We start from the raw sequence: 23,479 nt of genomic DNA, 5'->3' as shown, positions 1-23,479 counted from the left end.
AGAGCAAGCGTGTATAAACAATTCCAAAGCTAAAAACGGGACTGCTGGTAGGAGACAGGGTTAACCAAGAAAAGAAAGTTTCTGTCTCCTGTACTTTTCCCGAATTGCAATTTCTCATTTCAATTTGGATTTCAATTTGGGGATGGGGGAGTCAGCTGTTGAGTCTTTTGAACATTACACGAGACATAATTAGAGACTCCGCTGCCGTCAACCCGGCTCAGTTTCTCCTAAATACACACACCCAAAATTAGGGGGTGACATCCCTTTTGTTCAACCTACTATTTAAGATGAAAACGCCACGGGCTTACAGGAAGGACAACTTGAAGTTTGGTAGGAAACGTAATCTTACAGCTTTGCTTTACATTCAACTCTTTTAAAGATGCTGACTTGAAGAAAACTGAAGACCGAGGTGTCATTGGAAGTGTGATTGTGTTGATAGCTGCCGAGAATATTTCCAAAAAGGGCTGCGTGTTTAAAGGAACACTAACTTTGCACAAGTCATGACCTCACTGGTTAGGCCCGCAGCACGCAGTCATGGCTGACAAAGGACGCACTCTGAGCCTGAACACGGCTCTACTTTCTGAATTCTTATCCTGTTTCCTTTTTAGACGTTGCACACATCCTTTTTGATTTCTTGATGTGTTTGTGCTCAACTATCAATGTTACAAGTGTTCATTTTAAAGTGCTGTTGGCCATATTAGGCCCGTCTTTCTTGTTATGTGTTTCTTTTGTTGGACCCCACAAAAGAATCATGTAAACTTCACAGATATGTACACTTCTTGATATAAAGTGACCTCACCGTGTTGAGGTATTAGTAAGGAATTACGACTTGATTTGGACTCTTTTTACAGTCGTAGAATTACACAAAAGCATGTTAGTGATACATGTTTTACCAAAAGGTGCGAACACTTTGTTTGAATTGTAAATGACAGATCAAAATTCATAGTCATCAAAAATCTGCAAAGGTATGACTCTGCGGGTGCCGAACTGCAGATATGCAGGGTTTGACTGCAGTTTTAAGATGTAATATCACAAGTCACCACCAGATGACAGACATGTCTTAGTTGTGCCAACACTGGGTCTTGTACGGAGTCTGTACCACTTTGCACAAGACGAGTAGGCTGAATAGTTTTTGTCCATTTGCAACGATATGCGGGACAAACATAGTACCTCAATATTAAATGTTTGAGTGATTTGATTTTTGTGAAAAAAAAAAAAAAAAAAATTAATGTTGGCCGTTTGTTGAGCAATTTTCTGACAACCTTGAGTTTTTCTTTTTTGGTTTGATTTTAATACAAGAGAACACTTTACACTTGAAAAAAAAATCGTAAAAAAATAATTGCTGTTTGCTTCATACACTTTAGGTTAGGATAGTGGGCATTTTACACATGCAGTGAAGAAAATGTGTAGTATTTTAAGAGCATGTATTTTGCACATATTTTGTTCACATTTAAAATAGTATATTTGTCATTTTCTGTGACCCCCCAGTCACACTAATAGGAAAATTGCAGCCCACTCAAGTATTTAAGTTGCCATCCATGTATGAGGAATAAAGTTAAGTTAAAGATGATCCTAAACCACAATTATAAGCCACAGCAAAGCCATGCGGTCGGTCCATGGGCTCTGTTGTCAGACATTTTGTGAAATAATTGTTGACTTCTTTTAATGGTCCACAATTCTCCAAAACCGTTCATTATAAGTTATTAGATCACAAATGGACAGTAATCTGTGCCACAGGTCTCAGACTCATTGTTCTACACTCGAAGGTAGACATGTCCTGGAAATCCAGTCAGAAACAACATCCCACCTCCGGCCTCTAGGAAATGACCTCAACCTAAAAAAGGCCAGATAAAAAGTCCACACGAGAAACAAAAACACCAACCCAGCTGTAATGAGCAATCCACCAGGCTCCGATATGTACGGAGCGAGGCCAGGTGGTGTGACACACATATGACTCTGATTAGAGGGGCTTTCGGGTGAACGGGCAGCAAAGGGAGGGAGGGCTTGTACAAAGTACTAGGCCAACCAGGACATTACACGATTCAACTGTTTGTGGGATTCATGATCACCACTTTTCCTGCAGTATGGGGTGGAAGTGTGCTAAGAAGCAACATGTGCATGCTGGCTACACTGGTGTGCTACGACACAAGTGCATGCAGATAACAAATTATACGTTTACTGCCACAGACTAGGGGCCTTGCATACGTTACTTCAGCACTCACACAACCCCCATTCCAAACTCGGTGCTCCCCTCAATCATATTTCTCTCTCTGCACATGTTCTAAAAATGTGCAGTGAGGAGATGTCGAAGAGAGCTCTGATCTAATTTTTGAAACGTTTGTCCTGTTGCATTGTTCAGACTTTGACTGGACTATTTAAATGCCTCGTGATATCAGCAAGGACAAACAAGCAAACTCAACAGCCTGGTCGGAAGGATAAGGAATGAAGGGGAAATGGAGGCTATTTTTCTCCTTGGCTGATGGCAATTGTGTTGGAATACAAGCACCTGTCAGCTCCCGACAATGAGCACACAGGCCAAAGGACAGGATGGAGGGCGTCACAGGACAGTTTTTGTTTGCTCTCCATGGCTAATAAACTTCATTTGTCTGAATTATCCATCCATCCATTTTCCGATCCACTTTATCCTCACAAAGGTCGCGGGGCGTGCTGGAGCCTATGCCAGCTGTCTTCGGGCAGAAAGCGGTGTACACCCTGAACCGATTGCCAGCCAATTGCAGGGCACACAGAGACAAACAACCATTTGCGCTCACAATCACACATGGGATAATTTAGACCATTCAATTAACCTCCCGTGCATGTTTTTGGAATACGGAAGGAAAAGGGAGTACCCGGAGAAAACCCACGCAAGCTAGAGGAGCACTTGCTAACTCCACACAGGCAGGCCAGGAGCCTCAATTTCTGCACTGTGAGGCGTATGTGCTAACCAGTCTACCTCCACATCACACGTGTCTGAATTACATCCTCAAATAAACCTTTATTTCCTGCTACATTAAACATACAAATGCAGTCTATGTATCTGCATGACAGTGTTGGAAGGTAAAAAGGTAATTTTAATTGCCTTGCCCTTGAAATGCATCCCTCCTTCAATGTCACCTTCATTCCAACTCAATACCTTTTTTTAGTAAATAGAGCAGCAGCATTTGTGTGTCCTTCAGGTCTCTTAAAAAATAATAATAAAATACTGCAGCTGAAAACCTGGTCCAGTACAATCCCACACAAACAGCTGATAAGACACTGAAAAAAATGCTGCCAGCTCTCATTATCTTATAGAGGTAGCTTGCTTTTTCAATTTGAAAACAACGTGCGTGCGTCTTACCTCTCTGTCCTTCAGCTTCATGGCGAGAACCAGCTGATTCCGATGGTTGGTCAAAGCTTCACGATAGTTTCCCTTGGAGAAGAATGCCGAGCCTAAATTCCCATGAGCACGGCATTCCCCTGTTTGGTCACCTGGAGATGAATTACATTCATTATCCTCAGGTCAGCAGGTGATTACAAAGCAGACGGTGTTACCAAACATTTCTAGTTATCAGTGTTCAACCATGGTGTGACCCTTAAAGGGAGAAATGCTTCCGCACATTTGCAACAGTAGAATGGTTTCCCTGACAGCTAGTCGTGTTAAACTCACCTCCCCAAAGTGTAGATGGAAATATCTTTTTCATTTTAACAGAGGCGATTTGCAAAGTACAAGTGCCAAAGATTAACCCAAGCATCACAGTTTCACATTTGCAGAGGCTTTGCTTGGTCATGCAAGGTTAGTCTTTGTTTTCTTCTCAACAAAGACCTCTTTTTCAAAGCTGTAAGAGCTGATTGAACAATTGATTGATTATTTAGTAAAACCTGGGGAACAAATCTGGCTTGGGAAGATTTAAATGGGTGGATAATAACAATTTTAATATGAATATCTCACAAAATGTGAATACAACTGTGTCACACATACAAGCATATATCCATCCGTCCATCCATCATCTACCGCTTATCCGGGGCCGGGTCGCGGGGGCAACAGCTTTAGCAGGGAAGCCCAGACTTCCCTCTCCCTAGCTACTTCCTCCAGCTCTCCCCGGGGGATCCCGAGTCGTTCCCAGGCAAGCTGGGTGACATAGTCTCTCCAGCGTGTCCTGGGTCTTCCTCGGGGTCTCCTCCCGGTGGGACATGACCGGAACACCTCACCGGGGAGGCGCTTAGGGGGCATCCGAATCAGATGCCCAAGCCACCTCATCTGGCTCCTCTCGATGTGGAGGAGAAGCGGCTCCACTCTGAGCCCCTCCCGGATGACTGAGCTTCTCACCTTATCTGTAAGGGAGAGCCCGGACACCCTGCGGAGAAAACTCATTTCAGCCGCTTTTATCCGGGATCTCGTTCTTTCGGTCACAACCCTGTCACGTCGCGTGCTCGCCAGCAGGTGGCGGGTTCTCCCGCCGCCTGTTCGGCACACCTGCCCGTTATTTCGGGCTGATTACGTGCCTTTATTAGGCGACTCCGGCAGTCATCTCACTGCCGGAGAATTCCTTACCGTGCCATTGCTCTCTATTTGCTATTCTCGTCGTTTGACAATTTCTCGCCGCCCTATTTGCCTTACGGCCTCAATCTTCGCGTACTTCAAATTGTGATCAAATTGTTATCTCGGTAGCTCCTCGCCCTTTATCGTTTCGCGAGCGTTTTTGGTTGTCTTCCTTATTTTTTCCTGGTCCTTATTTGACCAGCGCTTTCTGTTACCGTTTTCCCTGTTCGGGCTCCTTTTGTTCTTTATTAAAACCCCTTTGTTCTCACAAGATCTTTTCGTTGTCTGCTTCTCCGGGGATCCACCTCGTTTTTTTTCTGTTGTGCACGAGGCGATTTCTCATCGCCTCGGGCTCAACGTGACAGAATTCTCCGGCCACCATGGATCCCGCAGACGCCGAAAAGATCTTGTCCGCTCTTGCTCGACAAGAGCGGCAAATGAGTCAGCACAGCCAAGCCCTTACGGAACTCAACGGCGCGGTCTCCATGCTGGCTCATCGGTTCGATGATCTCGAACCTCGCCTTATTCGGGTGGAGGAACGAGGACCACCTTCCGAGCTTCGTCCTACCACCCCGGAGGCTCCCTCCTCGTACCCTATTATGTCGAGGGAGCCCTCGCTTCCACATCCCCCTCGTTACGGGGGTGAGCACGGGCAGTGTGGACACTTCCTACACAAGTGCTCGCTAATATTCGACCAACAGCCGTCCGCCTACGCTACTGACGCCGCCAAGGTGGCTTATGTCATGAGTCTTTTAACAGGTCCGGCGGCGTCGTGGGCTATCGCGACCAGTGACGCTAAACCGAATCTCCGCACCTCCTATCCTGACTTCGTGGCAGCCTTCCGTCGAGTGTTCCACCATCCCGTGCGGGGCAGAGAGGCGGAGGGTCGGCTGCTCGCCCTGCAGCAGGGAGGGCGGTCGGTCGCTGACTACTCCATCTAGTTCCGGATCCTGGCCGCGCAGAGCGGGTACGCCGATCGGGCCCTGTGTGGACTGTTTCGCCGTGGCCTGAACTCATTACTCAAGGACGAGCTGGCGACCCGCGACCACAGCACCGATTTGGAGGAGCTGATCGACCTCGCCCTCCTTATGGACAATCGCCTGAGGGAGCGAGGCCGGGAGCGTGGAGGTGATCGGTATCCGTCCCGCCGCACCACGTACCGTGAGGAACATCGTGGGTTCGGTGATCACTCCCGGGGCCGGGAGACAGCAACCACGGACGAGCCGATGCAGCTGGGCGGCAAGGACGGTGGTGCGGAGGAAGGAAGGCGCCGTCATCGCGACCATGCTACAACAAACGGCGCCCAACCATCCCCCCGCGCCGCAACCAGCTATCCGGGATCGTCCTTCCACGCTCCTCCCGAGTACTGTGAGTCACGGCCCCGCGCGTCGCCCCCCGAGCCTAGGCGAGTAGACAAGCGACCAGGACACCCCAATAGACTCGAGCTCGAGGCGGAGGTATTCGGCGGTTCCCGGTCAAGACGGGTTCGGGCCCTGGTGGATTCGGGCGCAGATGACTGTTTAATGGACACTAATCCGAACTGGGGTGCTTTTTAGAGGAGTTGGTTGTGGCGAAGCGGGTGCGTGATCTGGATGGGCGCCTCCTGGCGGTGGTAACGCATCGAACGGAGCCGTTAAAGCTTTCGTTATCCGGTAATCATATTGAGCATCGCCGTTTTTATGTTATGCGGTCCCGGAACGCCCCGATCATCCTCGGTTTACCCTGGCTTCAGGCGCATAACCCGGTGATCTCATGGGCGCGCCCCGCTATCGATAGCTGGAGCCCTTATTGTTACCAGCACTGCCTGCAGTCAGCCGTCGGGAGGCACGAACGCGTCACGCCCCCCGAGGAAATCTGCCTTGACGGAGTGCCGGAGTGCTATCGGGACCTTAGGGAGGTCTTTAGCGAGGATCGCGCGCGCTCCTTGCCCCCACACCGCCCCTACGATTGCGCGATAGACCTGCAGGCGGGCGCTCCGTTGCCAACCTCGCGTCTGTATCAGGTATCCCATCCCGAGCGTGAGGCGTTAACGGAGTATATTAACAGCTCGCTCGCTGCAGGTCTCATCAGACCATCACGCTCACCGTTAGGGGCGGGTTTCTTCTTCGTGGGGAAGAAGGATAAGTCCCTACGACCCTGCGTAGACTATCGTGGATTAAATGAAATTACAATTAAAAATAGATACCCGCTACCCTTGTTGGACTCCGCCTTCGCTCCATTACAATCAGCCACAATATTCTCAAAATTAGACTTACGCAGCGCTTACCACCTGGTTCGCATCCGAGAGGGCGACGAGTGGAAAACCGCGTTTAAGACCCCCCTGGGCCATTTCGAATATCTCGTCATGCCTTTTGGCCTCACAAACGCACCTGCCGTCTTCCAGAACCTCATTAACGACGTGCTCCGGGACATGATCAACATCTTCTGTTTCGTTTATCTTGACGACATTTTAATTTTTTCTCGTTCTCTGCATGAGCACCGGCAACATGTTCGGCTGGTGCTACAACGTTTGCTCGAGAACCGGCTCTTCGTCAAGGCAGAAAAGTGTGAGTTCCATGTTCCCGTCATCTCCTTCCTGGGGTTCATTATAGAACAGGGCAAGCTACGGGCGGACCCCATTAAGACGCGTGCGGTCACTGAATGGCCGGTCCCGTCCAACCGTAAGGAACTGCAGCGCTTCTTGGGGTTCGCCAACTTCTATAGGCGTTTCATCCGTGGCTACAGCCAGATGGCGCTTCCCCTAACCCGCCTTACTTCGACCAAGATCCCTTTTAAGTGGGACCCTGCCGCGGATGCGGCGTTCGCTCGTCTTAAGGCGGCGTTCACTAGTCCCCCGGTTCTGCAACATCCTGACCCTGACCGCCCTTTCGTCGTAGAGGTGGACGCCTCGGATTCAGGGGTGGGTGCGGTGCTGTCCCAACGCTCCCCAGTCGACCAGAAGCTGCACCCCTGCGCCTTCTTCTCCCGTCGACTCAGTGCCGCCGAGTCGAACTACGACGTGGGCAACCGGGAACTGTTGGCTGTGGTCACCGCCTTACAGGAGTGGCGGCACTGGCTCGAGGGGGCAAAGGAACCTTTTACCGTGTACACGGACCATAAGAACCTCGCCTATCTCCGCTCCGCGAAGAGACTTAACGCCCGTCAGGCCCGGTGGGCCCTCTTCCTCACCAGGTTCGACTTCGTTCTCACCTACTCCCCCGGATCTAAGAACACTAAGCCTGACGCCCTTTCCCGGCTCCACGAACCTGCGGGGAGGGACCGTTCCCCGGAGACCATCCTCCCGACCCAGTGCATAGTGGGGGCCGTCCAGTGGGAGATTGAGCAGCGGATCCTGTCCGCCCTGGTGGGGGTGCAGGTGCCGGCGGGGTGCCCAGCAGGGAGGCTGTTCGTGCCTCCTGCCCTCCGTTCGGAGGTCCTGCAGTGGGGACACGCATCCAAGGTGGCGTGTCATCCCGGGGTGAATCGGACTGTGCAGCTCGTCGCCCAGCGTTTCTGGTGGCCGGAGCTCCGCCGCGACGCGACGGAGTTCGTCAAGGCCTGCACCTCCTGCGCCTGCGGCAAGTCGTCGCATCAACCTCCGGCGGGACTGCTCCAGCCGCTGCCCATTCCTCCTCGCCCGTGGTCTCACATCGCTGTGGACTTCGTCACGGGCCTACCGCCTTCCCGGGGCCGGACGGTCGTGCTCACGATCGTGGACCGCTTCTCCAAGGCCGCTCACTTTGTGCCCTTGTCCAGGTTGCCGTCGGCGCTGGAGACCGCCAACCTCCTCATCCAGCACGTCTTCCGTCTCCACGGCATTCCGGCGGACATCGTGTCAGATCGGGGGCCCCAGTTTGTGTCCCGCGTCTGGAAGCGGTTCTGCCGGTCCCTCGGAGCTACGGCCAGCCTGACCTCGGGGTACCACCCTCAGTCCAATGGACAGGCTGAGCGCGCCAACCAGGATCTGGGGGCGGCCCTCCGCTGTGTTTGTCTCCACCGTCCGGCATCCTGGGCCGACCACCTGCCCTGGGTGGAATATGCCCACAACACTCTCGTCTCCTCCGCTACAGGCAGATCGCCGTTCATGACAGCCTACGGTTACCAGCCACCGCTGTTCCCGTCCCAGGAGGGGCAGGTGGAGGTCCCCTCCGTGCAGCACCACCTTAAGCGGGCCCATCACGTGTGGAGGGAGGCCCGGGCTGCGTTGTCCCGCACTGCGTCCCGGAACCGGCGGATCGCTGATCGTCGTCGGCGCCCGGCGCCCTCATATGCGGTGGGAGAGAAGGTGTGGCTGACTGCGAGGGATCTTCGCCTGGCCGGCTCGTCTGCCAAACTGGGGCCCCGGTTCGCTGGCCCGTTCGAGGTCGAGGCCGTCATCAGCCCCGTCACGGTCAGGCTCCGGCTGCCGGCCTCCATGAAGGTCCACCCCGTGTTCCACGTCTCCCTGCTCAAGCCTGTGTCTTCCAGCGCCTTGGCGCCCCCTCCCGCTCCGCCGCCGCCCCCGCGGGTGGTCGACGGGGACCCGGTGTACACGGTTCGTGCCATCCTGGACTCTCGGCGCAGGGGCAAGGGCTTCCAGTACCTGGTCGATTGGGAGGGCTACGGGCCGGAGGAGCGGCAATGGGTGCCTCGCTCCTGGATCCTTGACCCGTCCCTTCTGCGCGACTTCCACACTGCTCATCCGTCCAAACCGGGTAGTCCGCCGGGAGGCGTCCATTGAGGGGGGGGTACTGTCACGTCGCGTGCTCACCAGCAGGTGGCGGGTTCTCCCGCCGCCTGTTCGGCACACCTGCCTGTTATTTCGGGCTGATTACGTGCCTTTATTAGGCGACTCCGGCAGTCATCTCACTGCCGGAGAATTCCTTACCGTGCCATTGCTCTCTATTTGCTATTCTCGTCGTTTGACAATTTCTCGCCGCCCTATTTGCCTTACGGCCTCAATCTTCGCGTACTTCAAATTGTGATCAAATTGTTATCTCGGTAGCTCCTCGCCCTTTATCGTTTCGCGAGCGTTTTTGGTTGTCTTCCTTATTTTTTCCTGGTCCTTATTTGACCAGCGCTTTCTGTTACCGTTTTCCCTGTTCGGGCTCCTTTTTTTCTTTATTAAAACCCCTTTGTTCTCACAAGATCTTTTCGTTGTCTGCTTCTCCGGGGATCCACCTCGTTTTTTTTCTGTTGTGCACGAGGCGATTTCTCATCGCCTCGGGCTCAACGTGACAAACCCACAGCTCCTGACCATAGATGAGGGTTGGGACGTAGATCGACCGGTAAATTGAGAGCTTCGCCCTTTGGCTCAGCTCCTTCTTCACCAACGTCCGCATCACAGCAGACGCTGCACCGATCCGCCTGTCGATCTCCCGCTCCCTCCTACCCCCACTCGTGAACAAGACCCCAAGATACTTGAACTTCTCCACTTGGGGCAAGATCTCCTCCCCGACCCGGAGGGGGCACTCCACCCTTTTCCGACTGAGGACCATGGTTTCAGATTTGGAGGTGCTGATTTGTGCTTATTCGCGATGTGCACATACAAGCACAAAGTTTCAAAAACAAAACAAAACAAAATCTTACCAGGTAACCCTGTGTCGTATAAGAAGTTTCATAAGAACTGTACAATATTTACCCAATGACAGGGTAATGCTGTGTGTCAAGCTCACAAGCTATGCAGTTTACTCTTCTACTTGTTGACCTGTTATAGCCTCGCTTGTGAGATGCAAAATGACACAGTCATCTAATACCTTCTTTTTTAAAGCCCATTTAAATTAGGAGCAGTTTTGCCTCCATCATCATTAGCTTTTCCAGACTGAAACTAAATGTTTTGTTTCAATTTATTCAAACTTTGTCATTGTATTATTTGAATGATGCTATATTTGGTGAATTTGGAGTAAAATCAGATTTGAACTGCTTGTAAATGTTACCATCCATCCCAGCGTAAAAATGTGTATTGCGGTTAATCCCTGCTATATCACCGCTTTTAAAACAGCTATTTGTTTTTTAACTAGATTTTTACCTGACAGTTAAGTATGAATTTTGTGTTGCGCAACTTGAACATGGTAGCACGTGAAGCTGCAACATGATGGGCAGTACCGAGGTCTACTGGTCAGAGAAAAGGTCCCCAACTGCACTCCAATAACAGTACCGGTAGTCATCCCCATATAGTAGAGAGACAATGCCTATGAGTATTGTTTAAGGTAAAACGTGAGTTATTTCAACTCAAATGTTTGGGGAAACCATTGCACTGATTTCATTAAAGCTCAACAACTCAAACAACTTAAGAACTAAAAGAATATTAAGTATTAAATGATTCGAGTTTTACTGAACAGTTATTGTGTAGCCCAATACTACCTTCAAGTTACCGAAAGCGCTTGAACACAATCTTCTAATTCACCTACCGATGACGAAATATAAGGAAGTGGCGCTGAGCTTTTGTGACCATGGCGAAGTACACTTGTGCAAGAAATGAAACTCCCCGCTATTCCCTGAGCTCTATTATCAGTAAAACAGGAGAATGGAAAAAAAATGCTATTATATCATTATCAGTGCACCTACTAAAATTGCTCCAAAATGTTATTGTATTCTTAACAAGTAAATTACTATTACCAAAAAAAAAAAATATATATATATATATATATATATATACACACACACACACACACACACACACACACACACACACACGCACACGTATGTTTGCATGTTGATCATTTTTTTGGAATGAGTGATTCTGTTTTGCCAGTTTAAGTTCTGCTTACGTATCTCTATTTATTAAGATGTACTGTTTTACAGTGCTGTACTGTATGTGTTGCTGGTTCATGTGTCTTAATGTGGCAGTTGTAGGTTTATATGAACAATAACATCTATTCTTATTTTCATTTTCTCATCAATGGTGTTTTGCACTGTATGTTAGCATTAAGGTAGCTGATTTTCGTTTGAAAAACATACATTATGTGTCCTGGTTGAACATTTTGGCGTTAAAATACATGTACCTGTCATGATTCCCTTGGTTTTAAAAATGATTTTTCAGTTTATTTTCAGCTGTAACTTAAAAACATCTTGAAGTGCGCACACCTAGATTCTGATTTGGACAACTGTTGTGAGAACAGGCACGAAGGAATACTTTTGAAAAAGGTTTTATCCTTTTTAAAAAGTCTTTCCAGGATGAGGGAGGGTTTACGTAAAACTAGCCGTCACAGCTCTGAAAGTGAAAAATATGCTGCTAGACCATGTGATTGGTATCAGCCGATTTCATGCATGGATGATCAGAATTTGCATCATAACCCCCGGATCGGAACACAAAATGATTATATGGTCTTAATATATGTATATTGATTTTCACCTATTATGGGTTGGTCTACAAAGTATCCGCGGCAATAAAAAGGTGTTCAATGCACTTCGGAATGTTGAAGATCTTTATGCAAAGAAAAACCCCAAAACATGTTGAGGACCTGCTGGGTCAATTGAAGATTTAAATGCTTATCAATTCCTACAGTTCCCAGTCCTCTTACCTAGGGTCTTGGCCACCTCCAAGTCCTGTTGCATGTAGCCGGTACTCTTCTCTGTATTGCCCAGTGACCAGTGGGCGCTGCTGAGCGCTGAAAAGACAGAGCCACGCAGCTTGAGGCTGCACGTCCCGATCTTCAAAGCTGCTTCTAGAACTACAACAGAAGCTGTGTGGTGGCCAGCTGTCAGCAGCTCCTGGCCTATCACAGACACCACCACAAAGGGACTCTTGTCCAGCTTCATCTTTTGCAGCTGTTGATAAGTTGGCTCTAGAGACTCTGCAGGAGGAACATGAGTGAGACTGGGATTAGAAGTAGAACGTGGAAAGAAAAAAAAACACCAACAAAATCTAACCGTGTGCTGACTTAGTGATTGACAATAATATCTTGCTGTCGTATTACTTTGGTAATTTTGTTACACGTTTTGCTCACTGATAAACTGTTGCCTCATATCAACATTTCCATTCTTCCAGTAGTGGGTTCTTGTCCATTCGCACAATCTGTATCTTCACCGAGTGACAGATTTCACTTTCACCAAAAATAACATACAGTATGTGTGAATAATTTTGAGGTGATTTGACCCTGACCTGACTACTACTACTACTTTGCAAGATTTGCAGTCTTGCGTACAGCGTAAAAATGAGGTTGTAACAATTGTAGGCAAAAAGATAAGTGACTATGAGAGACATCAGCAGACTGAAGTGGAGTTGATGGCGAAGATAATGCATAATAGTCCACATGTTGTGGAGGCAAAGCAATGCAGAGCAGAGACACACAAAGTGACCTTTGAAGAGGTTGAAAATGCACACAATGACATAAATCAATGTTGGGCCGCATGGGATTGGGGATTCACAGCCCCTTCAGATTGCACGATCTCTGGCAGACACCAGCATCGAACGAGCAGATCAGGGGTGGTGGCTTGGAGGAACACAGCTTTTGTTTCAATTCCTTATAACTGACATATATTTACAATCATATGTATCTGTGGGAAGGTTATTTGTAATGGCCATGCAACGTCTGGTGGATAGCCGCGATTCCTTGGGTGAATGGGGACCGAGCCAGCACTCCAATAGCAAAAATTCACTTATAATTGATGGCCATTGTAAATACAAAGAAAAAAAAGATGCATCTATCTGTATCAAATTGTTCTACTACTTGTTACGGTTCGGTGCGCACTGTATTGAACGATACGCTTTTCCTTTCTTTTTAATCATTGGAGCTGCAACAGTCCATTTCCGCAACTCTTAACGGCTGTGAGTTTGTCGTAAAATCAGCAATGAGAGCGCCTATGGGCATACATACGGTTCTCTTCACTCCACGTCCATCTACTCATCATGTAATTGAAGCATGCCATTGAAATATATAGCAACGACTGCACTACTTTGTTACTTAGCGTCTCCCGACATTCACAATAATTTAATACCAAAAAGAGTAATAATTTAATGCACGACTCGAAACAATTTGTGAATTGGTTTCAGATAAGAGCGGAACGTGTTAGCTGCCTAAACATTTCTGATTTAACTCAGCAGAATCCCATATGATTGCCAAGCCCTCTCCTTCGCCCGCTCAGATGGTAAATGTACTTTCCCTTGAATAGTGTTTTTCTACCTTAGATACCCAAAGAGCTTTAACACTTTTTCCTCCTCCACCTACTGACGACACTGCATCAGGGAGCAACTGAGGCTTCAGTATTTTGCTCAAGGTCACTTCAACAAGGTCGCAATGGCCAGGCATCCCATATTGGGCTTTTGTTGACATATAGGTCGAATACATGTAACCTGTCCGTCCTGACTGAGGTCGCATTGCAAAAAATCTGATACACATATGGAACACATAGGAAAGTGACCATCCATCCATCCATTTTCCGATCTGCTTTATCCTCACAAAGGTCGCGTGGGGTGTTGTAGCCCCTTCCAGCTGTCTTCGGGCAGTAGGCGGGGGACACCCCGAACCGGTTGCCAGCCAATCGCATACAGAGACGAACAAGCATCCATGCTCACACTCATGCATAGGGATGATTTGGAGTGTTCAATAAGCTTGCCATGCATGTTTTTGGAATGTGGCAGGAAACCGAAGTATGAAAGTGACCAGTGATTTGAAAAAAAAAATCTGATCTGGTTATATGTGTGCAAAAAAAATAATTTGAATTTGTTGTGTTACTCTTCCAATTGCATACCCAGCTCAGCATCGGTATTTGGGAGGAAAAAAAACATACTTAGGCTATTGGAACACACCCGAAGATTCCTAGAGCCTCACAAAGATGCAGATTACCTTCCACACATACACAAAGAGATGCAGCTGAAGAGTCTGAAGAACATTGCCTTTGAGGTACTTGGCAGAATGTCAAGTTACGGAGAGAGGTTGCATATAAAAACCCATTCACGGATTGTAATTGCCTTTAGACGTGACACGGAGAGGTGCGTCATAAATTAAACATGGAGGGAATCCTTAAGGGGCGGAAATGGTGTCATGACTGTTGTATTCATGAACGGGTAGTTACGACTATCCCCAAGGGTATCGTTTCACATGAAGACAGGCGCTAAAACTCGGCACACGCGAACACAAGCAGTCAAATATTATTTCTTTAAACCTTTATAAGAACGATTCTGCACACATTAGCATCACATACTGCATAGAGTAGAAGAGCAAGACATACATTAGGCTGTCTTGCATCTAAAATAATGAGACACAAGATAAAGTGGGGGCAAAAAAAATAATCCAGGATTTTTATTTCTTTGCTCTGTAAGATTGATTTTGTGCACTGTAACCAAATGTGCGGTATGGTGCAGGCTCATTTATGAGAATTAGGATATCACTGAGATATTACTGTTATCGGCGGCCCGGTAGTCCAGTGGTTAGCACGTGGGCTTCACAGTGCAGAGGTACCGGGTTCGATTCCAGCTCCGGCTTCCCCGTGTGGAGTTTGCATGTTCTCCCCGGGCCTGCGTGGGTTTTCTCCGGGTGCTCCGGTTTCCTCCCACATTCCAAAAACATGCGTGGCAGGCTGATTGAACACTCTAAATTGTCCCTAGGTGTGAGTGTGAGTGGGAATGGTTGTTCGTTTCCGTGTGCCCTGCGATTGGCTGGCAACCGATTCAGGGTGTCCCCCGCCTAGTGCCCGAAGACAGCTGGGATAGGCTCCAGCACCCCCCGCGACCCTAGTGAGGATCAAGCGGCTTGGAAGATGGAAGATATTACTGTTATCTCAAGGTGATTGTTTTAGGAAAATGAAAATCAGTGCAGTGAGACAAAAGGATCACTTCAACGCCTTGAAGCTAAGATAGTGGCTATTTCTCATGAGCCCAATTAACAAAGAATGGAAAGACTGTCAAAATATCATAAGGATGTTTAACTAAGTTTGAATATGCGGCGTAGAAAAAGGTAGCAGAGATCATTTGGACTAATTTCCTCAGGGTAGGCATGAAGATATGATGGTAAAATGAAACATTTCTAATTAAGTGCTCCCCACCCACTTCAGTCTTGTCAGAAAGTTTACTCAGTAAAGGAATGAAAAAAAAATATTAACGATTGATTTGTTCATTGACTTGAGGTTTATAAGAGCTAGGATGCAGAAAAGCAAGATCCAACTTTGGAAAGCAATTCAACTTTATGAAACTGTCTATAAAATTGAGACTCATAAGTAATTTTACCATTTGTGACTGTGATTAAAACAAAAGATGTATGCAATGCAATGGAAACACAAGAATGTGAAATGAATGTTGCTTTTTAGAGGAGGGCATTGAATGTAATTTTGAAATTCCGAAACCAGTTTAGGATGGTGCGTTAGATCGGGTCGATGTCAGTTCTGATGCCGTTCGGATTTGACTTAAGCGGGGGCTGGACGGAAAAAAACACGCCACGGCATCCATTGAAAAGGCAATTATTTATAATGACAAATGATACAATCAATCCTGGTGGGTGTTGGTGCCTTGATGTGAAACATTCTTGTGACTTGTTAATGTGGAGGGATCTTCTGTGTGGAAAATACCTTCTACAAACCCAAACTCCAAAGTTGTGTAAAACGTAACTAAAGAGGCAATGCAATGATTTGCAAATCCTTTTCAAACTCTACTCAACTTAACACACTTCAAAGAAATCTAATGCTCAAAGATTTTTTGGATTGTTTTTTTTCCAAATATTCTGCTATTTTGAATTTGATGCTTACAACATATTCCCCAGGCGGCCCGGTAGTCCAGTGGTTAGCACGTCGGCTTCACAGTGCAGAGGTACCGGGTTCAATTCCAGCTCCGGCCTCCCTGTGTGGAGTTTGCATGTTCTCCCCGGGCCTGCGTGGGTTTTCTCCGGGTGCTCCGGTTTCCTCCCACATTCCAAAAACATGCGTGGCAAGCTGATTGAACACTCTAAATTCTCCCTAGGTGTGAGTGTGAGTGCGAATGGTTGTTCGTTTCTGTGTGCCCTGCGATTGGCTGGCAACCGATTTGAATTATCTTCTATATCTATATTGCGCGTCGTCCCGCACGCGGTCTGTCCTTCCGTCTGTCCCTTTTCAAAACGTACCTACTTCACCGCGCCGCTGCGCGCCGCCACTGCGCCGCTCAGGCAGTGGCTCACTACGATCGCGCGGGCATCTTAGCGAAAAAATGTTGTCTACCCACAAGCATTGCAATGAAATTGTTAGTTATTTAGTAGAGCTAAACATCTCTTTATTTTTGCGATAAGCAATGAAGATGAACAAAAAGTTGAACCAAGCAACAACACTTGTGTGGGCCGAAGGCCCACCTTACCAGCCTTCCGCAGGAACTAGCTGATGAGCCGCCCGGAGGGCGGCGAACCAGCTAGTACTGTATATGACGCTTGTGTATGAATTTAAGAGACACACACATGTTCCCCTCCGTGAGTCGTCACCTTACCGTGGTGGAGCGGTTTGTGTGTCCCAATGATCCTAGAAGCTAAGTTGTCTGGGGCTTTATGCCCCTGGCAGGGTCACCCATGGCAAACAGGTTCTAGGTGAGGGGCCAGACAAAGCACGGCTCAAAGACACCAATGATGATTGGGATAAATGGATCTAGGTTTCCCTTGCCCGGACGCGGGCCACCGGGGCCCCCCTCTGGAGCCAGGCCTGGAGGTGGGGATCGTTGGCAAGCGCCTGGTGGCCGGGCCTACACCCATGGGGCCCGGCCGGGCACAGCCCAAAGAGGCAACGTGGGTCCCCCTTCCCATGGGCTCACCACCCATGAGAGGGGCCAAAGGGGTCGGGTGCAATGTGAGCTGGGCGGCAGCCAAAGGCGGGGACCCTGGCGGTCCGGTCCTCGGATGCAGAAGCTAGCTCTTGGGACATGGAATGTCACCTCTCTGGCAGGGAAGGAGCCCGAGCTGGTGTGTGAGGCAGAGAATTTCCGACTGGATATAGTCGGACTTGCCTGCACACAGAGCCTGGGTTCTGGTACCAGTTCTCTCGAGAGGGGTTGGACTCTCTTCCACTCTGGAGTTGCTCACGGTGAGAGGCGCAGAGCAGGTGTGGGCATACTCATTGCCCCCCGGCTCAGTGCCTGTACATTGGGGTTCACACCGGTAGACGAGAGGGTTGCCTCCCTCCGCCTTCGGGTGGGTGGACAGGTCCTGACTGTTGTTTGTGCATATGCACCAAACAGTAGCTCAGCATACCCACCCTTTTTGGAGTCCTTGGAGTGGGTGCTGGAGAGTACTCCTACTGGGGACTCCCTTGTTCTGCTGGGGGACTTCAATGCTCACGTGGGCAATGACAGTGAGACCTGGAGGAGCGTGATTGGGAGGAACGCCCCCCCTCGATCAGAACCCGAGTGGTGTTTTGTTATTGGACTTCTGTGCTCGTCACGGATTGTCCATAACGAACACCTTGTTCAAACATAAGGGTGTCCATATGTGCACTTGGCACCAGGACACCCTAGGCCGCAGTTCGATGATCAACTTTGTAGTTGTATCATCGGATTTGCGGCCGCATGTTCTGGACACTCGTGTGAAGAGAGGGGCGGAGCTGTCAACTGATCACCACTTGGTGGTGAGTAGGCTCCGATGGTGGGGAAAGATGCCGGTCCGTCCTGGCAGACCCAAACGTATAGTGAGGGTTTGTTGGGAGCGTCTGGCGGAATCCCCTGCCAGAAGGAGTTTCAACTCGCACCTCCGACAGAGCTTTTCCCATGTTCCGGGGGAGGCGGGGGACATTGAGCCCGAGTGGACCATGTTCCGTGCCTCTATTGTTGAGGCGGCCAATCTGTGTTGTGGCCGTAAGGTGGTTGGTGCCTGTCGTGGCGGCAACCCTCGTACTCGCTGGTGGACACCAGCAGTAAGGGATGCCGTCAAGCTGAAGAAGGAGTCCTATCGAGCCTTTATGGCCTGTGGGACCCCAGAGGCAGCTGACGGGTATCGACTGGCCAAGCGGACCGCGGCTTCGGTCGTCGCAGAGGCAAAAACCCGAGCGTGGGAAGAGTTCGGTGAGGCCATGGCAGCCGACTTCCGGACGGCTTCGAGGAAATTCTGGTCCACCATCCGACGTCTCAGGAGGGGGAAGCAGTGCACCACTAACACTGTGTACAGTGGGGATGGGGCGCTGCTGACTTCGACTCGGGACATTGTGAACCGGTGGGCAGAGTACTTCGAAGACATCCTCAACTCCACCAACACGTCTTCCTTGGAGGAAGCAGAGCCTGGGGACTCTGAGGTGGGCTCTCCTATCTCTGTGGTTGAAGTCACCGATGTGGTTAAAAAGCTCCTCGGTGGCAAGGCCCCAGGGGTGGATGAGATCCGCCCGGAGTTCCTCAAGGCTCTGGATGTTGTGGTGCTGTCCTGGTTGACACGCCTCTGCAACATCGCGTGGTCAACAGGGAGAGTGCCTCTGGATTGGCAGACCGGGGTGGTAGTCCCTCTTTTTAAAAAGGGGGACCGGAGGGTGTGTTCCAACTACAGAGGGATCACACTCCTCAGCCTCCCAGGTAAGGTCTATTCAGGGGTGCTGGAGAGGAGGGTCCGTCAGGAAGTCGAGCCTCAGATTGAGGAGGAGCAGTGTGGTTTTCGTCCCGGCCGTGGAACAGTGGACCAGCTCTACACCCTTAGCAGGGTCCTTGAGGGTATGTGGGAATTCGCCCAACCAGTCTACACGTGTTTTGTGGACTTGGAAAAGGCGTTTGATCGTGTCCCTCGGAGAGTTCTGTGGGGTGTGCTTCGTGGGTATGGGGTACCGAACCCCCTGATACGGGCTGTTCGGTCACTATACCACCGATGTCAGAGTTTGGTTCGCATTGACGGCAGTAAGTCGGAATCGTTTCCAGTGGGGGTAGGACTCCGCCAAGGCTGCCCTATGTCGCCGATTCTGTTCATAACCTTTATGGACAGAATTTCTAGGCGCAGCCGAAGCGTTGAGGGGGTCCCTTTTGGGGGCCTCAGTATTGCATCCCTGCTTTTTGCAGATGATGTGGTGCTGATGGCTCCTTCAAACGGGGCTCTCCAACTCTCACTGGAGCGTTTCGCAGCCGAGTGTGAAGCGGTTGGGATGAAAATCAGCACCTCCAAATCTGAAACCATGGTCCTCAGTCGGAAAAGGGTGGAGTGCCCCCTCCGGGTCGGGGAGGAGATCTTACCCCAAGTGGAGGAGTTCAAGTATCTTGGGGTCTTGTTCACGACTGGGGGTAGGAGGGAGCGGGAGATCGACAGGCGGATTGGTGCAGCGTCTGCTGTGATGCGGATGTTGTATCGGTCTGTGTGGTGAAGAAGGAGCTGAGCCAAAGGGCAAAGCTCTCAATTTACCGGTCGATCTATGTCCCAACCCTCACCTATGAAAGAACGAGATCCCGGATACAAGCGGCTGAAATTAGTTTTGTTGTTTGTTTGTTTGTTGTTTTGAAATATGCTTAGGGAAAGTTACAACTCCAACATTCTAATGTCTACAGAACAGAAAGGCAAAAGATATATACTGTTTAAAATCCCATCCATCATCTGAACCACTTTATGCTTACAGGGGTCAAAGGCATGCTGGAGCCTATCCCACCCCCTGAACTGGTTGCCAGCCAATCGCAGGGCACACACAGACAAACAACCATCCATGCTCACACTCACACCAAGGGACAATTTAAAGTGATCAATTAACCAAGCATGCGTGTTTTTGGAATGTGGGAGGAAACCGGAGTACCCCGAGAAAACCCATGCAGGCACAGGGAGAACATGCAAACTACACACAGGGAAGGTGAGGCCCAGGAATTGAACCCATCACCTCCGCACTGTGAGGCAGACATGCTAACCAGTCAACCACTGTGCCAACTCAAGATAAAAATTCTTCCAGAAAAAAAAAAAGAAACAGAACACACACACACACACACACACTCACACACACACACAATTAGCTCATTCTAGGCCAAATACAAACAACCTCGATAAAATACAGTGGAGAGTGTAGTTGTGATTACACTTACAACTGCTTTGAATGATTAAATGATTAACACTGAGCACAACTTTCATGTTCAATTAAAAATGACTTGAAAGCCAAAGATAATTATGCCTAAGGCATTAAGGATATTTCACTGAATTTTACAAGAGGCACATTTTGGTATTCTAAATTAAATTGTTTTTCAAGGAAGTAGTCCCAACGTTTTAATGTTTTTTTCTGCCCATTTCCGTTAATATGCATGGAAAAGGAATGTCCTGGATTAACGAGCCAAGACATGGTGCTGCTCGCGGGTGCCAATCTTTCACATATCAGCAGATGTTGGCCAACTAACGCTGGTTATCCTTCCTGTTTACAGTCCTAACATTGATTAGATTCCCAGTGTGCCGACAGCCTCCCGGAGAGGATCACTGCTCTTAATCCTTCAACCTAGTGAACATCTCTTCAACACACCTTGGATGAGGTCCTTAGCTGGATGTGCCAAGCTGCGGGGAATACGGTAAACAATTAGGAGATTAAAAGGCCCTGGTCCCCACCCGCCTACCCCTACGGGGATGATTCTTGTCCATGATGCTTCAGTCTGGGCTTGCGCCCAAGCTGTTTTCTTGTTTTGTTTCCAGTTACGAGCCTATGTACTTGACGTCACTTAAATGGGAACTCCATTCTTGATTCACGGCAAAGTGTCTAAAAAGCTTCCTTGCACAAGAACAAACACGAAAAAAGAAGGGGAGGAAAAAAATCTAACTAAACAAAGTCAATCCATGCCACTGATATCTGGTTAAATTTGCATTTGAATGGTTAAACAAGGTCTGAAAAAGATACAGCTGCTGTTTACAGTTGAATTTGGAATAGGGGATGTACTCCACGCAGATCTGAAGCATATTAAATTCCACTGCAGTGGTCATCTGAAGTGAAATCATTGCCAGGTTTGTTTAGAGCCTCATTAGACTGCCTCACACTGATTACTCATGCACAGTTAGGTCAGTGCAGTTGAATGATAATGATGCATAAACAGAAAACACACATTTTAGTCTAAATTTGAGCTTGTGCACACTATTTATAAATCCACTCAGCTCTGGGGAAACTGCTTTGTCAGGGCCAAGCACACATACAATGGCATTAGTGTTAGATCTTCATTAAGATAACGGGCTATCTGCGAGAGTGATCAGGCTGACAATAAGATACGCTGAAGTTGCAGGCATCAGACCTAAGAGGCAAGGGCTCAGTCCATGACACCGGCAGTCAGTGGTTCGACAGATAGAGCCGGCCTTCCCACACATTGAGTAAATAGTGACAGGTAAAGTCAGCCAAACATGCTTATTGACTGACACAGGAGGAGGATCATCCCAGACGTTTTGGCACCTGCGGGACAAAATCTATGGCGATGGCGAGACAGACCGACAGCTTCTTTTAGCACACGGAGACACGGACTGACATATGCCGGCATACATAAACAACATGCTAATGAGTTTCTTACCCCGTAGAGGAGATTTCATGGCAGCTTCTACCATGCCCACCAGTAGCTGAAGGCTCTTGGGGTCTTGGGCCAGTCCGGAGGCAAATGCGGCCAGGGCGTCGGCATGGCGACCAAGGTACTGAAGGGCAACACCCTGTCGGAAGTATGCCTAATGAGAGAGAGGACGGTAACAAAATTTAGTTATGGCAAGCAATAAATTAAACTTTCATTTTATCCAACACACTGAGTGCACATTATTATTTTGTTTATGACCATATGAGCAGTTCTTAGGCGCCCGTGTCCCTTTTGTTCAACTTTTATTATACTGACTGACATCACTGGGCTTTTTGTTCTTGTTAATTAGATTATAAATTAAAGATAAAAGCATGTGCTCCACTTAGGCTGGCTGCTTTCTAAGGAACAATTGCTATTTTAGCTTGATAAATGTGCTTTCCATTTTTTTTTTCCTGTCGCAAGGACAGGCACATAACCATAACAGTGACAAGACTGCAGCTCTGCTTTAAAAAAAAAAAACATAACTGAAAGAAAAAGGAGAATGATCCAGGGTTCGATGAAAGATGTCCATACATGCCTTAGAGCGAACATACTTTTTCTCAGTGCATATAGTTATAAAGTGAGAAGACATTCTGTGTTTTTAACTTCAGGAGTATACCGGTGCCAGAAGCTAGGACATTTGATTCTGTTCTTGAATCAGACAGAATTTAACTGCATTTCTCCATTCGTCATAGTGTTGACATAATAATAATTCAGGAGCATAAAAACTGCTTGACAGGCTGCATATTTTTGGAACAGTGTAGGCCTACCACATGATGGTATATCTTGTGTTCTCATGAGAATTGTACATGATTTGACCAACGAGGCATGCAATTTAATAACTTTACTTTATCATCTCATTTATCAAAATAGTATGCCCAACACCCACCTTAGCTTTGATAGTATGTCAAAATATATCAGTTTTATGAGAAAACCAAGGCGTGACATGTTCATGGCACCTATTGGGAGTCACGACAGGATTCGCAACTCATGTTGTGGAAAATTTTACAGGTCCTACATAAAACAGCACTGATTTTTGAGGGATCACATTGCTTCATTAAGGTACCAGCAGAAACAAGTTCATGTCCTTGGACAAGTGAGTCTGATCGAGTTTACCAACAGTAGCACAGAGAAACTGAACATCATCCAGCTACGTCTTTTCAAGCCAAACCACTAAATCCGACCAATCTCCAGCAAACTGTCTCTGTGAAAAAGTGCTGGAAGCATGCTGTTGCAGCACTATGGGGAAAATGATTAATGGTGCATAAAGCTATAAGAATCAGACCGCTTACCATGTCAAGTGTTGAAACTTTTGCATTTTGGCTGTTTGAGCTTGCAACAGTAGACCAGTCCACAATCTGGCAACGTCTGTCAAATCCAACAGCTCCAAAAGTGACACGGAGGCTAATTTGCTATTAGCATCTAGGAACTCTTTTCATTGGTCTTTACAAGCTTCTCTGTTAGAAAGTCAGAAAGCCTGAGATTGAAAGGGGCCGAGGGGATTAACGAAAATGAGACATGACATTGAATTTAAAGAGAGCAGTAATTAATTTTACTTCCCTCCGAGCAACCCCGCCCTTTCGCGCTGCCCACTGACTACC

The 23,479-nt window shown here is 48.3% G+C and overlaps 1 protein-coding gene across 3 annotated transcripts in view; it reads right to left on the bottom strand.

Moving 5' to 3' along the window:
- LOC127602544 (tetratricopeptide repeat protein 28-like) overlaps positions 1–23,479 on the bottom strand; it is a 201,958-nt gene that overhangs the window by 55,705 nt on the left and 122,774 nt on the right. For all 3 annotated transcript variants that reach the window (XM_052068736.1, XM_052068737.1, XM_052068738.1), the window contains 3 exons: positions 21,846–21,993; positions 12,001–12,273; positions 3,338–3,468 (listed from right to left, as the gene is read on the bottom strand). In XM_052068736.1, the coding sequence (XP_051924696.1) occupies positions 3,338–3,468; positions 12,001–12,273; positions 21,846–21,993 (552 nt within the window). The remainder of the gene's footprint in view (positions 1–3,337; positions 3,469–12,000; positions 12,274–21,845; positions 21,994–23,479) is intronic.

The sequence above is a fragment of the Hippocampus zosterae genome, chromosome 6 (assembly GCF_025434085.1).
Source record: "Hippocampus zosterae strain Florida chromosome 6, ASM2543408v3, whole genome shotgun sequence".
In the NCBI taxonomy this organism is placed as follows: domain Eukaryota; kingdom Metazoa; phylum Chordata; class Actinopteri; order Syngnathiformes; family Syngnathidae; genus Hippocampus; species Hippocampus zosterae.
Note: the sequence above shows the minus strand (reverse complement) of the source record. Positions and strands in the feature narration are given on the sequence as shown.